The sequence below is a fragment of the Caretta caretta genome, chromosome 2, assembly GCF_965140235.1.
Source record: "Caretta caretta isolate rCarCar2 chromosome 2, rCarCar1.hap1, whole genome shotgun sequence".
NCBI classification, from domain to species: Eukaryota; Metazoa; Chordata; order Testudines; family Cheloniidae; genus Caretta; species Caretta caretta.
In genome coordinates, this window is record NC_134207.1 from 167,313,603 (window position 1) to 167,332,952 (window position 19,350).

The 19,350-nt window shown below is 43.1% G+C and overlaps 1 protein-coding gene across 5 annotated transcripts; it reads left to right on the forward strand.

Moving 5' to 3' along the window:
• The first annotated feature begins 1,178 nt into the window (after positions 1-1,178).
• FIGNL1 (fidgetin like 1) lies at positions 1,179-7,086 on the forward strand. 5 transcript variants are annotated; one of them, XM_048839240.2, is made up of 3 exons: positions 1,179-1,274; positions 2,051-2,164; positions 4,857-7,086. In XM_048839240.2, exon 3 carries the CDS (start codon positions 4,865-4,867, stop codon positions 6,935-6,937), a length of 2,073 nt encoding a protein of 690 aa, XP_048695197.1. In that variant the 5' UTR covers positions 1,179-1,274; positions 2,051-2,164; positions 4,857-4,864; the 3' UTR covers positions 6,938-7,086. The 5 variants fall into 5 exon arrangements, with proteins under 5 accessions (XP_048695197.1, XP_048695196.1, XP_048695195.1 ...); XM_048839239.2 differs by lacking the exon at positions 1,179-1,274 and adding an exon at positions 1,284-1,626; XM_048839241.2 differs by lacking the exon at positions 1,179-1,274 and adding an exon at positions 1,289-1,326.
• The last annotated feature ends 12,264 nt before the right edge of the window (positions 7,087-19,350 follow it).

Consider the following 19,350-nt stretch of genomic DNA (forward strand, 5'->3'; position numbering starts at 1 on the left):
GAGTTACCTAGTGGCCATGCCCCAGTGTCCCCAACAATGACAAAGAGATTGCATTACAGTACTTGTATGAGGTGAACTGAAAAATACTATTTCTTTATCATTTTTACAGGGCAAATATTTGTAATAAAATAATATGCACTTTGATTTCAGTTACAACACAGAATACAATATATATGAAAATGTAGAAAAACATCCAAAATATCTTAATAAATTTCAATTGGTATTCTATTGTTTAACAGTGTAATTAAAACAGGGATTCATTTTTTTAATCGTGATTCATTTTTTGAGTTAATCAGGTAGGTTAACTGTGATTAATCGACAGCCCTAGTTGCAAGCTTTTCCAAAATTCACAGGGGCTCATGTGGTCAAGAATCTTGTGGCGCACATGATGACGGTCCCAAGCACACTAAAAGTTTGACCATGTTAAGTCTTAAAATATTCAGGCCCAGCTTCATAAAGGGATTTCAGTTCCTAACTTCCATGGGCGGGCAGGAACTGAAATCCCTTTGTGGATCTGGAGGTTGAGAACTGAAATCGCTTTGTGGATCTGGGTTTGCGGGGTTTTCTTGACGCCCTGGGGCTCCTCCTGGTTGTGAAGCATGAAAAAGGTGACCCGAGTTAAACAGTAAAAATTCAAAAACTCAGAAGGCAAAGAATCCATTTTTAAATCATTGATTTTCTAACCCAATTGCACCATTGCGGGGGGGGGGGGGGGGAAGACACGTCTTGATTTTTAAACCTGTGGCGGCTAGCAGTGCGGGGATGGGGCAGTACACAGCAGGGGCCGAGTGGGGCAGGGAGGAGAGCGGGCCAGGGGCACGCAGCAGCTGGCGAGGACAGGAGGGGGGGGTGATGCAGCGACGCGCCCCCGTGCAAGAAGCGGGGGGGGGATGGGGGTGGGTTGCCTCCACTGGGGAACAACCCCCCGCCCAGGCCTCGCGAACAGACGCATGATCGTGATGAAAAACGCTCGCCCCCGCCCCCAACGCCCAGGCTGAGCCCGCCCCGAGTGGCGCCTGTTGGGTATCCGGCCCCCCGCGCGGCACGGATCCTGCTCCTATTGGAAGACAGCGCTGTTGGCACGACCAATGGGAGCGCCGTCAAGGCGGGGCTTTCTGTGAGGTACCCCAGACCCACTAAAGGCGGCGCGCGCTCACTTCCCCGCGTCTTTTTCTACCCGCTCTGTCCGCCCCCCGCATTCTGATTGGCTGCGCGTCTCCCCTCCACCCCCGTCGGCGCTCTCTGGCGCTGAGCTGGTTGGTTGATTGGCTAAGGTAGGGCGGGACTGGAGCCCGCGAGACGAGCGTGGAGCGCGCGGGGGAGACGGTTCGTAGGCGCGTGGGGCGAAAGTTTCTGGGAGACGCGCGGCTCCAGGGGGTGACTGACACCGATCCCCCCCACCCCGCCCGCGCAGAGCCTGCTGCGCGCGCGCTCGAGGTCCGCACGCGGGCGCTCAGTGGCCCCCTGCGCTGCGCCCTGGGACCTTGTTGCGGGCAGGGGGTGTGAGGGCGGGGGGGCAGCAGTGGGCTGAAACGTGCTATGCCAGCCCCTTACTCAAATCGGTTCAGCCCCCCTCCCCCCGTGTGTACACGCTGATACCCGTGGGAAGCTGTTTGGATTGCACAGGTGAGACCAGGCAGCAGCTCCCTACGGGAAGTACGCATGCAATAGGCAAGGGTGCAGGAGGACCCTGGGCTTAGTGCCCCCATATCTAACTCGGGTGAAATGGGGAGAGGTGGGGCCCAGCCCACATGGTTTGCCAAGCCCCTAAATTTCTTCCTCTGGGCTTTTCTCTGGGTGTAGACATTGCTGCTGATCCCGTACAGTTTGCAGAGTAATAAAAGGGAAACAGTGAGTTTAGAACTGAAATGGCTTGTCTCACTTTATTGGAAGTTGACAGATCTAGTCATAGTACAAAAATACTCATCAAAGTGATATTAAACAGCTATTACTTGATTATTTCAACTCCCCCCCCCCCATTTTAAAAAAAAGTTGTGTACATCCTGGTTAGTAATAGCTGTTATCTTCTGGTTTTACTGACTTACAATAGGATCAGAGGATCTAATCTAGAGGCTTGGCCCCAAGTCCTGTAAGCATTTACCCATGTACTTCAAGCATATGAAGAATCACATTGAAGTCAGTGGCACTGTTTGGCTGCTTCTAGGTAAGCATGAGAGTGTTTGCAGGACCAGGCCCTAATTGGTGAGGGATCCTTCTGTGATTACCTAATGCAGTTTTAAAGATTCCCATTTATCTTGCTAATTGTGACAGTTTAAACGTGAAGCAATAATTAGGGATTCTGGGCGTTTTGTTCCTATTTTCTTCCCTACAGGCTGTTGTCTGAGAGTTGGCATTTATGGTGCCATCCTGAATATGAGTATGTATTGGTATGTGACTAGAGGGATAAGATGGCATGCAGTGTGAGGTTGTCAGGTAATTGCATATCTTTGGGTTTGCTGAGGGTGAACAGCTTTAATTAATCATTTAAAGTGAAATGGTGCATGTCATGGATTTATTATTGTTGCTTTATTAAATGTACTTCTATAAAGATTGTTACTATCTAGATACAACTATATCCTGGAACAGAGTCAGTAGCAGTACACGGGGAAATACTTTTTCGAGTTTAGATGTCTTATTAGAAAGCTTCATCAGAAGCTCTTTAAAGTTCGTGTTTTAGCTTTTTGGTAGGGTGGGGGGACTACAGTTTGAAAGTGGATTTAGTTCTAATACCTGCAAACTGTTGTTCAGTGTATTGGCTAGATAAAATTGGGAGGTAGTCTTGAACAAAGGCCTTTGTTTCCTGAAAGTATACTGATTGTCAGATACTGAACTTGTTGGACCTTTCTGTTAATTTCATACCTGTCTCTAAATGCCTGTAGGTTAATAAAATAGGCATGGTCAATTTGACAATCAGTGAGTCTAGCCCCTGGATAGTGAAACTGCAAGCATACTTGCTACATGAGTACTTTGTTGTTCATTTGACATACTTCTCTGTTCACTTTTCCATCTGGTTCAAAATTTAAGATGTTTTCCTTGGAATCATGGAAACAAAAAATGAGCTTTATTTTAAAATTGGGACTTCATGTGTAGTACAGGATGCAATCTCTTGAGCAGCTTTATGAAGAAACTCCATGTGAGCATGTACCTTGCAATAACTGAATTTACAGTATGAATTTCCACCATTAAACTACAGACACACTGGTTGTAACCTATTGCACTTTATGAAATGTTCCTGAAATGTGTATTCATTTAGTAAGAAGTGTCTGATGTATAATCTGAGCTATGAATGGCATCCTGTCTCTAAATGTGCTGTTTGTTCTGTTAGGCATAGGAAGCAAATTGCTTGCAGCTAATTTTAAGTAATGTAGTTATATTTGTGAATTATGTTGTTTGTGATGTGTAACACCAGTGTTCTAATCTCATTTATATTGTAAATTTAAGAGCGTTGTATGGGCTTTTACCCTGAAAGATTGTAAAAATTGCATTGTGGGGTTCCATATTCATTGTGGCTCACTGATTTCTAATCTGGATGTGCTGGGTTTGCAAATAATTTTTTTTCTCTCTAAATGGCAGGTTTGCAAACTCAGGCTAGGATGTGAGACTCAGGATGGACTATTTCCATCTTGTGTATCATTACCAGTGACACAGGTTCTGGAGCCCAGATTAAATGCTCAGTTATAAGCATACTGAATTTCTACTCCACAGTCATCTATTTAAATTTACTGAAAGTCACAATGCACTCTGAGGCCAAAGAACTAGAACCTGATCAGTTTGGAACTATAACACACTGAAACAAACACAGTTTGTGGGGAGACTGAAGAACTGGAAGAAGAGAGTTGACTGGTGCAGGATAAGAGCTCTTTATAAAGTCTTTTGAGATAATTGTGGATTTCCCAAACTGAGCATGCACATGTGCCTGTACTTATACCATTAAGTCTAGGCTTTACCAAAATTAGCATTGCATGTGCCTGATAAGCACACTTCAAAGAGACAATAACTTTGAAAGTCAATCAAATACAATGTATGTATATATATATATATTTCCAAACTTAGTGAAAAGCTCATTCCAGGCCATATTTCATCTTTCATACTTTTCAGCCCCTTTTGCTGTAGCTCTGTAAAAAGAAGTGCATCCTCAATTTTAAATAAAAAATAGCTGATTTCTAAAGGGATTTCTAAACCTAAAAAGTTCACTGGTGGACAGAAACAAAGCAATGGGAAGTTTTAATCTAAAAAGGTGAATTATTGGAAGGTACTCTCGCATTTGCTATCAAGTAACGCATGCGCTTAATTTTCATTTAAAAAAAAATCACAAAAACCCTATACTAACTCCGCCCTGAGCTTTCCAGTCTCTTCCCCCACCCCTCCAACCCACAAACTTTATGTGTATTCATCATTTCTACTAGGATCATAGTAACAGATTCTTCATTCTGGCAACTAAATACTTGTCTTAAGTAATACTCTATAGACTTCTCCCCAATAAGGGTTAACCATTGCTGACTTGTGTTTGGTTAGTCTACCTCATCTGGCCATCTGTTACCCTGCAGTTCTCCTTTTAACCCCTCTCCCAGGGAGACCTGTTATAAGGAGCAGTCTGAAAGGAGAGAGAGAAAAGCCTGGATCCTTATGGTTTTATGCCATAAATGTTCCTGTTTTGTAGGAATGGTAAAGTATGCAGCCCAGCTAAGTGTCAGACATAGTCTGCTGACTATCCCTCTGACTTAAAATAGTTAGCAATTAATTAACTATACATTTATGAATTTAGAAGGGAGAAGATAGCAAAAATATAATTAAGTAGATGCTGAAATTAACTTTTTTCTTTGTATCTTAATGCTAAATCTTTCTATTTGTTTCAGCATAGATCATGCAGACACCTGTCTCTAGTGCTGTACACCTGAGTGAATGGCAGAAGAATTACTTTGCTATTACTTCTGACACCTGTACACCAGGACAGAAGGCAGATGGATACCGTGCACAGATTCTGCGCATTCAGTATGCATGGGCAAACTCTGAGATCTCCCAGGTCTGTGCTACCAACCTGTTCAAAAAATATGCAGAGAAATACTCTGCCATTATTGACTCTGACAACACAGAGACTGGCTTGAATAACTATGCTGAAAACATTTTGACTTTGGCAAGATGTCAGCAAAATGACAGTGACAAGTGGCAGTCCTCCTTGACAACAAGTAATGTGTTTGAATTAAAGAGTGTTCAAGAGTTGATGCAAGCTGGCAAAAAGTTCCAAAGCTCTCTGATGGCACCAGCAGATGCCTTTGTGGTAGTTGATAAGGAGGTCAGTGCCTCTGTTACTCCAGGTCTGTCTAAACTCAATGTGTGCAGCAGTGCTGTAGATACCGATCTCTGGGCTAGCTCATCAAAATGTATAAGTCAGGGACCAGATATTCTTGAGAGTCTCTCGTCTTTGAAATGTCTTCAAAGTAGTGTGCCTTCTGTGACCAAAACTACAGATATACTTCCTGCCTCCTCTGCCTCTTTAAATGAACTGCCTAATACAGGTTTCTGTGCAAGTCCATTATCCGGAAACAACAAAGCAGCAAGTGGCGGTTCTGTGAAACCCCCAAGTCATTTTGAGATTAGACAGAATTTGTCTTTTTCTAATCACTCCTCTCTTCCGGCAGGGTCTGGAAACCCAGGGAAAAGGAAAACATTTTATAGCTCCAGTGATGAAAGCAGCAATACAACTTCTTCTAGCCTTGCTTCTTCCAAGCCCTCTACTAGTACAGAAGCCAAGAATTTTGTAGGGAGTGGAAATGGGAGTGAGGAGAGCAATGGTTTTAAAACTGCAAAAGAACAGCTCTGGGTAGACCAGCAAAAGAAATATCACAATCAGCCTCAACGCACACCAGTCTCATCCTATGGTGGTATTAAAAAATCTTTGGGAGCTGGAAGGTCTCGGGGTCCATTTGGAAAATTTGTCCCTCCGGTGCCAAGACAAGATGGGAATGAAAATGGAGGGCCGCAGTATAAACCTTATGGTGCTGGACCAACAGAGTCTTCATTTCCAGTGGATGAACGTTTGAAGAACATAGAACCAAAAATGATTGAACTTATTATGCACGAGATCATGGACCATGGACCTCCAGTGAACTGGGATGACATTGCTGGAGTAGACTTTGCTAAAGCAACTATAAAGGAGATAGTAGTCTGGCCTATGCTGAGACCAGACATCTTTACAGGGTTACGTGGTCCTCCCAAAGGAATTCTTCTCTTTGGCCCCCCTGGGACAGGCAAGACTCTTATAGGCAAGTGCATTGCGTGTCAATCAGGAGCTACTTTTTTTAGCATTAGTGCCTCTTCGCTGACTTCCAAGTGGGTAGGTGAGGGGGAAAAGATGGTCCGTGCACTGTTCACTGTGGCACGATGTCAGCAGCCAGCTGTGATTTTCATTGATGAAATCGATTCTCTCTTGTCTCAGCGTGGAGATGGGGAACATGAATCTTCTAGAAGAATAAAAACTGAATTTTTAGTCCAGTTGGATGGAGCAACAACCTCGTCTGAAGACCGTATTCTAGTGGTGGGAGCAACAAATCGTCCGCAAGAAATTGATGAGGCTGCCCGAAGAAGACTGGTAAAAAGGCTGTACATCCCTCTTCCTGAAGCTTCAGCTAGGAAGCAGATTGTAACTCGTCTGATGTCAAAGGAGCACTGCTGTCTAAGAGAAGAGGAAGTTGAGCTCATAGTTAAAAAATCTGATGGATTTTCTGGGGCAGACATGACACAGCTCTGTCGAGAAGCTTCTTTAGGTCCTATCCGTAGCCTTCAGTCCCTGGACATTGCAACCATCACACCCGAACAAGTTCGGCCTATTTCTTTTCTTGACTTTGACAATGCTTTCAAAACTGTGCGACCCAGTGTGTCTTCAAAGGATCTGGAACTATATGAAAACTGGAACCAAACATTTGGTTGTGGAAGATAATTGCATCTGAATTGTTGTGCAGAAGTTTTTCTCTCTCTCTCTCTGCCTCACACGTACACACATTAAGATCAGTGGTAATTTACAGTGTTCAATTTTGGTTATAACAATTCTTTGTAATAAAGCTATTTTAATAAATGTGATGAAATTAATTACTGGATTGTATGCTGCTTCCTTGCCGTGAGTTTTGAGAATGAAATGCATTTCAGTGCAGAAAGTTTGCAGTAGGCTATCAACCAGAGGATGTTGAGAAGGCCAAGACAATAACAAGGTTAAAAAAAGAACTAGATAAATTCATGGAGGATAGGTCCATCAATGACTATTAGCCAGGATGGGCAGGGATGGTGTCCCTAGCCTCTGGTTTCCAGAAGATGGGAATGGGCGACGGGATGGATTACCTGTTGTGTCCATTCCCTCTGGGGCACCTGACATTGGCCACTGTCAGAAGACAGGATACTGGGCTAGATGGACCTTTGGCCTGACCCAATATGGCTGTTTTTATGTCCTTTAACCTCCACAATAGCTGGGAAGAGCAACCCACCCACATCAACCAATGGAGAGCACCCACAAAACAAATAAAACCCAATATTATTTCTGTACAATGCTAATGATTGTACTCTTTAATAATCTTATGCAGTACAGTATGCAAATCTGAGATATTGGGCATACATGCTTTAACCGTACGAATGGTAATTTATGGTGTTCATAAAGTAGTTTGTTCTGTAACCTTTCATATACATTACGAAACAGTTTTCTCTGGTTCTGAGCCTATAAACAGTTGCAGTAGTTTGGATCTTGCACCCACACGGAATGACACTGAAGTGAGGACTTGTGCAGGTATGAGGTCCATATTAGCACATCATTTGCAGTATTTCATAATAGTAACCAGAAGAATTCTGATATAATATACTTTGTGGTCATTGAACGCAAAGAGGGTATTATTCTCATGTTTTGGTATGCTTTATCACACATGTGCTGTCTCCTAGTAAAAGGTATCAATTGGAATTTAAAAAAAAAAATGCAATACTGATTTTAAAAACGCAAGTTTCTCTCGCGTAGCCTGTGATTAACTGTAATATCTTTATTTAATGTTTACAGTATCTCTCTGATTTATCTTCATTTGTTTTTGCGTGAGCGTAATTTTAAGATACAGATTGTTTTAACAAAGGAGTTAAATGTAAAGTTCTTAAAACTGAGTTTTTCTTCTACATCAGTGTGATAGAAATTCTGTAAATATGGATAAATTACTGGTGATGCGTGGATAAATTTTTAACGCCAACCTGGGAACTTAATTATGCAGCAGTATGAGACTATAGAAAACATTGAGTTCAGAATAATTCTGAGTGTTGTTTTTTGTTTTTGTTTGTTTGTTTTTTTAAGAGTTTCTTGGGGCTTGACTACACTTAAAACACTATGGCAGCACAATTGCACCACTGTAGCACTTCAGTGTAAATCAGTGGTCTCCAATCTTTTTACGCCCAAGATCACTTTTTGTATCTAAGGGCAACCCAGGATCTGCCCTTACCACAAAGCCCCGCCCCGCTCACTCCATTCCTGCCCCTGTCATTCACTCTCCCCCACCCTCACTCACTTTCACTGGATTGGGGCAGGGGGTTGGGGTGCGGGCTCTGAGCTGGGGTTGACAGTGTGGGAGGGGCTGAGCTGAGCAGGGGGTTGGGGTGCAGGAGGGGATGCGAGGTGAGGGCTCTAAAAAGCGGTTTTGGGCTGGGGCACAGTGTTGGGGTGCAGGGGGGTACAGGGTGCTGGCTCTGAGAGGGAGGTCAGGGCTAGGGCTTGGGGTGCAAGAGGGGGTTCAGGGTACAGAAGGGGCTATGGGATGCTGGCTCCAGGAGGGAGCTAGGGGTTGGGGTACAGGGTGAAAGTTCTGGAAAGGGGCTCTGGGCTGGGGCACAGTGTTGGCGTGCAGGAGGGAATATGGGGTGCTGGCTCTGGGAGGGGCCTGGGGGTTGGGGTGCAGGAGGGGTTTGGGGTGCTGGCTCTGGGAGAGGGCTCAGGGTGGGGCTTGGGGTACAGGAGGGAGTTCGGGGTGCAGGAGAGGGTATGGGGTGCTAGCTCCGGAAGGAGCTCAGGGATGAGGGTTGGGGTACGGCCTCCCTCTGGGCACCACTTACCTCCGGCAGCTCCCGCTCAGCGGCAGCCATAGCAGAACTAAGGCAGGTTCCCTGCCTACCCCGGCCCCACACTGCTCCCAGGGGGGAGGCACAGCGCTCTGCGCACTGCCCCTTTCTGCAAGTACTGCCCTCGCAGCTCTCCCAGCCAGTGGGAGCTCCTGGGGTGGTACTTGCAGGCAGGAGTAGTGCACGGCGAGAGACCCCTGGGCCACGGGGCTGCGATGGCTGCTTCGGGGAGCGGTGTGGGGCCGGAGTACGCCGGGAGTCTTCCTTAGCTGCAGCCACACTATGCCGGAGATCGCGATCGACTGGGAGATCTTCTATGATCGACCTACACCAGCGGGAGGGATTCTCCCATCGATGTAGATAATCCAGTTCCCCGAGAGCCGGAAGTCCAGTTGCCAGAAGAATTCTTCCCTCTACCTAGCACTGTGTACATGGGGACTTAGGTTGGCTTAACTATGCTGCTCTGGTGTGGAATTTTCACACGCCTGAGCGACGTATTACAACTTCAACAGTGGGCTGAGGCTGGAGGAATACTGAATGTATGGATTGAAATTTTTCCCATGTATACATTTGCTTTATTGCAGAAGTTCCCAAACTTTTCGTAGTGTGGACCACATGGAAAAGTAATAGTAAGAGCCTTTTAATGTGTTTTGGAGAAGAATTGCACTCTCATGAGATGTACTTTCTGAATGATGAAACACATACCTGGACATAGAAATGTTGGAAAAAAATATTGTGGGATCTCTCCAGTATAGATCTTTATCACAGTATCTAGCTATACAGTATAAGCAGTGTCTTCTGGCTTGTGTACCACAGGAAAAAGTAAGGATAAAGTACACTCTCCCTCACACATACTGCTTTATCTCCATCAGCCAAAGAGTTACTCTGAATGAATGGCTTTATGGTGTGGTCCGGCCCCATCAATATTTGTACCAACTGTTTAAAGTGTATAGAACTAAAGGTGTACTGATGCATGCTGGAATTTGTAAAGAAGACACCCAACTCCAGTTAAAATGCCTTGAAAATCCCTGCATTAATTTAATATTGGAATAGTGATATGTGCATAAGACAAGATCTGTGCCCCTAAAGAGTTCAAATACAAATTTAAACATATACTGTAGAATCTCGTTATTTCACACTGACGGGGAGGTTCATTGAAAAGGTTCATGAAATAGTAATTAAACACAAACTATATTTTGTTCATTTCAAGTTATTTATACTGATAATTACACTAGTATGCTGTATGTTTTATGTTTTTACAATTATGGTAATAGGTATACTAGTAAAATGTAGATTTTTTTTTTTGTGATGTTACGAAATTTTTAGTAACAAGACCAAGGCTCTGCCATTAAATCTTTGCTGGGATCAAAGATTTGTATCAAAAATGTTTATGATAACGTAGTGAGTAAATTGCTCCACACATTTACTGATGTTCAGTGGGTGATTACCATGATGGTGCCATTATTTTTCACATTTTTAACTTATATATTTTGGACGCTTGTGAACCAAAACAAGGTAGAAACACGTCAGGTGATACAAATATTTTTTATGCTTTAGAATGCAGAATGCATCCTATTGCTCAACAGTCTTGAAGAAGCTTGTATGAGAGAAAATGTTAGCACTGTATGGAAATGCACCAATGGTTTGGTTTTGACCAGCATGTATGTTGACGTGGTGAAAAGGAGCGTTAGGTAATTCTGATTGCTTTCACTCTTTCATAAAGATGCAACTAATTTGCATATTTGTCCCACAAAAAATCTAAGTGGGCTACTGACATTAGACACTTTGAAACTAGGGGATGAGTAGGCATAGCTCAATATGTATTTCATGATCTACTGTTACTATGCTACCTAAAATGAAAGATTAAGCTACTAGTAACATAATTTCTTTCACAAAATACAGAAAATTGCAACAAAGTAGGACATGATTGCAATTTAAGGGAAATGGTGCAGATAAATCCACTTTAATATATCTGTTTAGTAGATGCAGAAATCTTAATACTCAGTTGTTTATTCCTTTTGGCTGGCTGACCTTCATGATAAGAAATGCAGGACTCTTCTGGTTTGTGGTTCAGTAACGTTAGGTGTGCAGTCTTTTTATTTTTCCTAAATTGAAGTAAATGATTTCCACAGTCTTGGAAAGATGAGCTCTTGTCAGTAATTAAGGCAGTTCAGAAATATTTTCCTTTTCTCAGTGTATTTCTCATGTTTGAGTTAAACTAAATTTTCTCAGAGTATTCTGAGACCCTGGACTGTGTTTTCATTTAGAGGACTCTACGCCAATTAGTAAAGGGAGAAAGCTGATGGCGCAAGAATGATCACTATGATTTAATTGCAGGTGGGAGGAAAAATTGAAGCTGGACTGGGACCATCAATAAGAGTAACATTCAAATGAGCCATATTTGTTTGTAATCAAAATCATGGGAGTGTTCATGAACCAACATTTGTTTTGTTTTTGAAAATATTTCTATATAAAATTTTTCAGTTTCCTGCAGTTTTGATAATCCTGTGGTTTCCCAGGGAGTTCTGTGGTTGATTGTTGAGGGTAGCCTACAGGGCTTCCTCTCAACCCAAATAAATATATATGTATGTATACTAGTAATGGAACCCTCTGACCTTCTGCAGTGTGAAAGTTTTTTCCAATGCGAGCTGAACAATATGAAAAGGATTTAATGCTCAATTTTTGAAACACTTTAAAAACAAGACTTTATAAATGATAGTTTCTTAACAAAATGGACTTTTCTTCATTTGTGTGACTAGTGCTCATTAAAGGAATGTTAGCCTGATAGTGCTGGAGACTGAATTCCTTTATTTATCCACAGAACAGATATAGCATGTGTCGTGGCACTGCAAGCTTCCACCATGGTGCTACTTGTGTCTCAACCCTGACCTTGAGGGATGGTTTTTTTTTTTTTTTTAGTCTTTCTTTCCTCATCCATATATGGCTAGCAAGTAGCAGTTCTTTGTCGCTTTTGCATTTTGTTCTCCTGCAGTTTTTCTTTGTGTTGTTTTTAATAATTCCTGTGGATCCTGCAAAAATGTATTTACCTCAGGGACTTATCTGATACTACATTAGTTCTGCAAATGGGCCTATGCTTTGGAGTGTCCCTGTGCTTTGGTGGGGAAACAGTTACAAGAAGCAGGAGAGCAACAGGACCATGCTGGGGCTCATGAAATGATTTGTGGCAAGGGCAGTCCAGGAACATAGCAGATAATGGGGGCGAGTGTTTAGGGGGTGCGCGTGTGTGGGGGGTGCGCTTTTGACTGCTGTTTGCGTGCACACACCCCAGCCCTCATTCAGACTCCCGGTGACCAATTTAGTTCCATGTTGTTCAGGCTTCTGAAACAAAGTGCACCTTTTTATTCTTCATCCTTTATTCCATGCCCAGTAATGTCCTACGTATGTTACCATGGCTAAGAGGAATGTGATCTCCTTCTCTGTAGAGCCCTGTTCCAGCAGAGATGGTTGTCTGAGCTAGTGCATCAGCCCCTCTTCAAGCATAGCATAGATTCTTTGTCAGACCGAGAAACCAGCTCAAGGGAGGGGTTTGAAACTCTGTTCCTGGCCCTTGTGCAGCCGACACCCTCCACTTCTCTGTACGTATTCCCAACTTTACATGTAAAAGGCTGGGGGAGAGAGTGAGTGTAAGTTGCAGAGGTGGGGGGGGCGGGGGCAAAGCCGCACAAGGTGCTCCTCATCTGGCTTCTTGTGTGATGAGGAATCTGCTTTTAGTCTGAGAGCCGGCCATCTCCTCATCTTTGATGGGTTGGGTCACTAGGGGAAAGGGGAACAACTTCCCATCCACCATGTGGACGTGAACAGAGTTGTTAACTGAGTGTATGGGGAGAAGGTATCAGTAAAGAGGAGCATTCAGTTAGGCAATCCTGAATTGGGGTCAAGATGTCTGGCTTACACTATTCTCTCCACATTGGTTTTCTGTGCCCCTAAACTGTCCACTGATGTGGGGAGGTATCTTCATTCACTAGAGAGTTGAGTCAGTTGTGGACATTGACAAAGACTATATACTTGCACTGTGAAGTGTTTCCAAACATATTGCACATTCTTTTGGATACCCCCATATGTGGGCACAGCCAGACAACTGTCAAAACAGGAAATACAGCCTAAGTGCCTAGTACATTCCAGGGATGGAGAATGTGAGACCTGATGCTTAGTTGTAGGGCAAAGTCCTGAAGAAGCCGCACAGAACCCAAAGATTTTCCTCTGTGTCATCAATGGAGAACTCAAGAGTTGAATGTGGTGTCCAGCTCTGAGAACAGCAAAACTACTTGACTTTTTAAAGTTTCCTTTTAGATTTCCTTGTAACTCAAGAGGAGCTTGACACAGCCACCTCAGTGCCAAGTCAGCAGAGGGACAGCTTTAGATAAGCTATTACCAGCAGGACAGTGGGGTGGGAGGAGGTATTGTTTCATATTCTCTGTGTGTATATAAAGTCTGCTGCAGTTTCCACGGTATACATCTGATGAAGTGAGCTGTAGCTCACGAAAGCTCATGCTCAAATAAATTGGTTAGTCTCTAAGGTGCCACAAGTACTCCTTTTCTTTTAGCTCTACAGTGAAAGTTTCTGAATAATTGTAAAATACAAATTTTTCAGGGAGAGATTGCAAAACTCCTGTCAACTACACAACATTGCAACTGTCAAATCCTGTAGGGTTTATTTGGACTTTATTTTGGGTTGAAATGCAAAGGTTAAATTACTTTTATATTAGGGTTTATCTTTTAGTTCTGGACTAATGGGGTAGTATCTATAATTTTTTTTATTATTTACTGTTACTCTTAAAAATATGCCTTTTCTTTTTACCCAATGCAGCCAGAAGCAAGGAGTTTGGCTTGTAAGCCAGGGCTGCCTTTCCACCAAAACCTGTTAAACCAAATATGACATCTTCAGTATGATTTTCTAGGTCTTTTAGTTTTAATTGATAACTCCTATGCCCAACTTCTCCCAGATGAGAAAGTTTTAGGAGTCTGTTTCCTCCTTTTTTAATAAATGCTTTAAAAAACCTGCAAATAGAATGGTTTGTGTGGTACAGATACCAACTTACAGCTTCTTATCTCTGCAAACCTGGCACATCCAGTACTGTTCCTTACAAAAGCCTACACTAAATAGCACATGATCGTGTGCTTAAAGACGTCTTCCTCAAGGATCAGAATTAAGTTTGTGCATGTACCTTTAACTTTAGCCTTTCCTAATCTTTTAAGTGTTTTAACCATGCTGCCTTATTGTTCTGTTAACAAAGCTTTTGCATGGGATTAACTAGGAAATTTTTTCAAATATGGGGGGAGAGAAAAAGAAGCGGGGGAAATAGTGGTATATTTTCCAGGACTCCAAAGTTCTGTTGGCTTCCAACAAATTGCCAATAGTAAGTATGAATTCTGTAATCTGGAACTGTATGGCTAGATATCACTGAAGACCACTAAACCGTATGCAACAGCATTTCAGTGGTGTCTAACCATACAGTTCCAGATTATAGCAGTTAAACCCCATCAGCGTCAGTGCTGATATACATTAGAACAGAGTTTTGAAGCTGTTTTGCACTTTAGGTCTCCATCAACCCTCCCTAACTACTTTGAACCTTACAAGGTCTTCAAATCTTTTCTTGCTGCCCCAGCTATCCTTTCCAATTCAGAACAATATACTTAATTAGCTCTTTTGCTACATACATAACTTAGCCATGAATACATGTCTAGTGATCACCCTTTAGCTGCTTGCTTTTACAAATTGACTAAACCACTAACATGATTTTTCAAAGGCTTATAATTTGATCAGATCAGGATAATTTTTGTCTGGAACAAACAAAAAGCTCTTTTCAATAAGGGCTATGTCAGTGGGACAATTTCACCTTTCAACCATTTTGTCTGTAGGTCTGTTTTTAAGTTTTGGAAGAACATTCTTTATGATTATGAGAAATTGATATTCTCCCCCCACCCCTCCCCACACATGTGTGCTTTTATAATGCTGTAGGATGCTTTAGTTTACAAATATCTTGTCATATGGCAGTAGCTAAGTAGATTTGGGCCTAGCCAGTGCTTAGATGGGGACCATATCAGGAAGGGTGAGGTGCTGCAGGTATGTTTGAGTCAGGAGGTCAACCAAAACCCCAGTTTGGTGTTAGGGGCAACTGTGTTGTCAATGGTATCGTGTTTCAGGTCAGATGGAAAGCAGAGGTCCTGACCACCTACCATTCCCCCCCCCCCCCAACACCAAGGAAGTTAATCCTGGCCCAATTCCAATATTGGTGTTTATATTTTGGCTGACATGCTTTCCTCTGAAGTTTCGACTGCAGACCCTATTTTTCGCTTCCTGTCCTAACATGTCTCATGCTGCTGTGAAATATCAAACAGCTGCTGTGTCCCGCCCTAGAAGACATTTAGTGGCAATATAATAATTCCTCCTGTTTATGTAAAGTGCTTTGAAACCTTTCAGGATGAAATGTTCTACCCATCCCTGTGCAAGATGGCTCTTACATCATGCAGGGGCAGATCCACTGAAGTTAATGGAGCTGTGACAAGATACATCAGCTGAAGATCAATCACACTGACATCACCCACACCCCTGTTTTGGTGACTCGGCCTCTATTCAAACATAAATTGATAAGTATGCCCAATACAGTCTAAGGGCTGGTGTACTCTAAAGCTGTAAATCTGTCTCAGTTATGCTAGTTCAGTTACGTAAATTACGTGAATGACATTGACGTAATTTAAGTGGATTTACAGCAGCGTCTATACCGTGCTATGTTGATGGGAGATGCTCTCCCCTCGACATAGCTTCCTCTTCTCGGGGAGGTGGAGTACAGATGTCGACAGAAGAGCACTCTCCCATCAACTTAGTGTGTCTTCACCAGTGTAGATGTGGCTTAAGAGACAGAAAGGTTAAAAGGTAAGGCTTGATCCAAAGTCCTTCCATTGACTTCACTGGGCTTTAACCGTAAAGAACTGAGGTTTAGTTTAGAAAAATGCAAGCTTGTACATCTGGGGGAATAAGTTTTGAAATCTACACATCAAATGGAAGGGAGAAACCTGGAAAGCAAAAATGCTGAGAGAGCACTGGGGTGAAAAGGGAAAAGTATATCAGAGATGTTTGCAATGCACTAGGATAAAGCCATTGTAATTTGCACAACATCTGTAGCCTACCAGTCAGTGTGACTTACTTGCTGGCCTGTTCACAAAGGATTTAAGTCTGGTACAGCTTTCATCTTGAATGGGTGGTTGTTTAAGTTAAGTTGAAGAGAGTAATGGTTTTTTTGTCTCTGGAGGGCCTCAGCTCAATCCCCATTGTCAGACAGCATGATGATCATCACACATACAAAATGTACTGCACAATTTATCTGGCTAGAACTACGTAGTTTCTGCCTACAGCTGTGGTACAACCACTCCTGGAGTATCCTCTCCACTGTGGGCACCTCATTATGGAGGTCTAGAGAATCTGGGGAGAATTCAAAAGGAGCAATAGAAACAGTTGAGATGATAAAATAAACATGGATAATTTGAATAAGTGACAACTTGCTGGAGTGGGGGAGGGTGAGAAAGTGATTAATACATTCTTCCAGTATGTGTAGATGGTTAATACTAAATAAAGGGATTATTTAACATGATATACGAGCATATAACTAGGAATATTGGGATGAAATTAAGAAAATGGAAAACTCCCTGACTGTGATAGTTTCCCGAAGGTATGTGGCGCCCCACTGGAATATTTTAAAATTGGACTGGACAAAGCAGTTGATGTACTGTATAGAACAATGCTGCAATGACTGCAGAAATGACCTAATAGGTCTCCCTCATTTCTATGACTGTTATCTGAACATCTGTAGTGCTTTTCTTGACCATTTTAACTGCAAATGAATTAACTGAAAAGGGATTATCTTTCTTAACATATTATCTTATTAACAGTTGCCATTATTAATTCTTGCAATTGGCCAAAAATATTTAATGAAAATTAAAATGTTTTGCTCGCAATAGAAGTCTTTCCAAAAATAGAAATATCCACTCTGAAAAGGATGAAAGTTCTAAGGATCAGATTTTTAAACATGATCTAGTCAAAATATACACTTACCTTCCATCTGTGGATCTCAATGCGGATTGCAAACTAGAATGTATTAAGGCCTGGTCTACATGTAGATTTTTGTACTAGTTTAACAATTTCCATTAGGAGTGTGATTGATTGATTTCTGAAATAGCCATATTAGTGTGAGCCTTAGTGTGGACACAGATACACTGGTATAATGGTGCAGTATAGTGTATTCCTCTTTCCTTATGAGAATACGCTATACCCGTGTAAGGAAACTTTAGTGTGGATGCAGTTTTTTTCAGGTGTTTGCACACGTCCATTTCAATGTAGGGGTGCATGCGCCTCGAGTAAAGTTGCTGGAATTTTTTCTGTTAGTGGTATCCTTCGGGTCAAGTCCAGCACCTCACAGTCTGTGTGGGAAGACCCTTTTTGAGGCCCTAACTGTCCATATACCTGGTCTCCAACGCCTTGGTGATGGGGTGGGGCGCCCATCTAGGGCACCTCAGGATTCAAGGTGTGTGGTCTGAAGAAGAGCTCTCGCTCTCTATCAAAATCAGAGAATTCAGAGCAGTCTGCCTGGCCTGCCGGCATTCTTAACATACATTACAGACAATGCAGTCTTGGTTCTCATGGACAATACGGCCATCATGTACTACCTCAACAGGCAGGGCAGAGTGTTCTCGCCCCCTCCCCCTGCCCCCATGCCAGGAGCATCTTACCTGTGGGTATACAGAACCAGCTCACAGATCACCTCAGCATGTCCTTCTCCACTCACCATGAGCGGTGCCTTCATCTAGATATCACAAGGGACATCTTTCAAAGCTGGGGGGACTCCCTTTATAGATCTGTTTGCTACCCGCAGTAACAAAAAAATTCCATCAGTTTTGCTCCCTGTGGGGCCGCAGCCTGCGCTCTGTTACAGACATCTTCCTGTTGGCATGGACAACTTACTTGTATTACACCTTTCCCCCCATTCCATTAATTCACAAGGTTCTGTTGAAGATTAAGCAGGATCGAGCACAAATCATCCTTATATCCCTGGTGTGGCCCAGACAGCACTGGTTCACCACCCTCTTAAAGCCTTTTGGTGGAACCCTAAATCTGGCTCCCTCTGCACCTGGACGTGATCACCCAGGTCCATAGTAAGCTGCTCCACCCAAACCTCAGCTCTTCATCAGACAGCCTGGAACCTTCATGGATGAATCCTGATGAGCAAGCTTGCTCAGAGCAGATTTGTAAAGTCCTCCTAGGCAGTAGAAAACCCTCTACCAAGGCAACTTACCTGGCAAAGTGAAAACTATTCTCAATCTGGTCTTCCCAATGCAGGGTTCCACCAATGCAGTCCTCATTGCAGCTTGTTTTGGGGTACCTTCTACTCTTAAAACAACAAGGTATCACCATTTCTTCAATCAAAGTCCACCTGATGGCCATTTCAGCTTTCCATCCTAAGGTCAACAACAGATCTGTTTTTTTGCATGAAATGGTAATCCATTTTCCCAAAGGCTGGAGAGGGTGTTCCTTCAGGTAAAGGAACCAATCCCTCCTTGGGACCTAAACCTTGTCCTGGCAAAGCTGATGGGCCTGCCCTTTGAGCCATTAGCAACATGCTCACTGTTGCACCTCTCCTGGAAGGTGGACTTTTTAGTGGCCATCACTTTAGCCAGGAGAGTTTTGGTGATCTGAGCCCTCATGTCGGAACCCCATATACAATCTTGTTCAGAGATAAAGTACAACTGTGCCCTCATCCAAAGTTCCTCCTAAAAGTGATTTCATAATTCCACTGCAGCCAAGCAATTTTTCTACCAGTATTCTATCCAAAGCCGCATGCACGCAAGTAAAACAACATCTGCACTCCTTAGGTGTTAGACGGGCTGCGGCGTTTTATATTCAGAGGACCAAACTGTTCCGCAGATGGACTCAGTGGCTAATAGTGAGAGCTGAGAGAATGAAGGGGCTCCCCATCTCTGCCCAGAGGATTTGGTCTTGGATTATTTTGTGTATCTGGCCATGTTATGACCTCACAGGGGTCCCTCTTCCACCTAACCTGACTGCTCACTCCACAAGATCTCAGGGTTCTTCAGCCACTTTCCTGGCTTACGTCCCTATTCAAGACATCTGCAGGGCAGCAACCTGGTCCTTGGTGCACACGTTCTCAGTGCACTATGCAACTACCCAACAAGCCAGAGACCATGCCTACTTCGGCAGTGCAGTGTTGCAGTCAGCTTGTCCTTGAACTCAGAATCCACCTCCTG

Excerpts from the sequence above, each read along its gene's own strand:
- FIGNL1 (XM_048839240.2), top strand. The coding sequence starts at position 4,865 with ATGCAGACACCTGTCTCTAGTGCTGTACACCTGAGTGAATGGCAGAAG.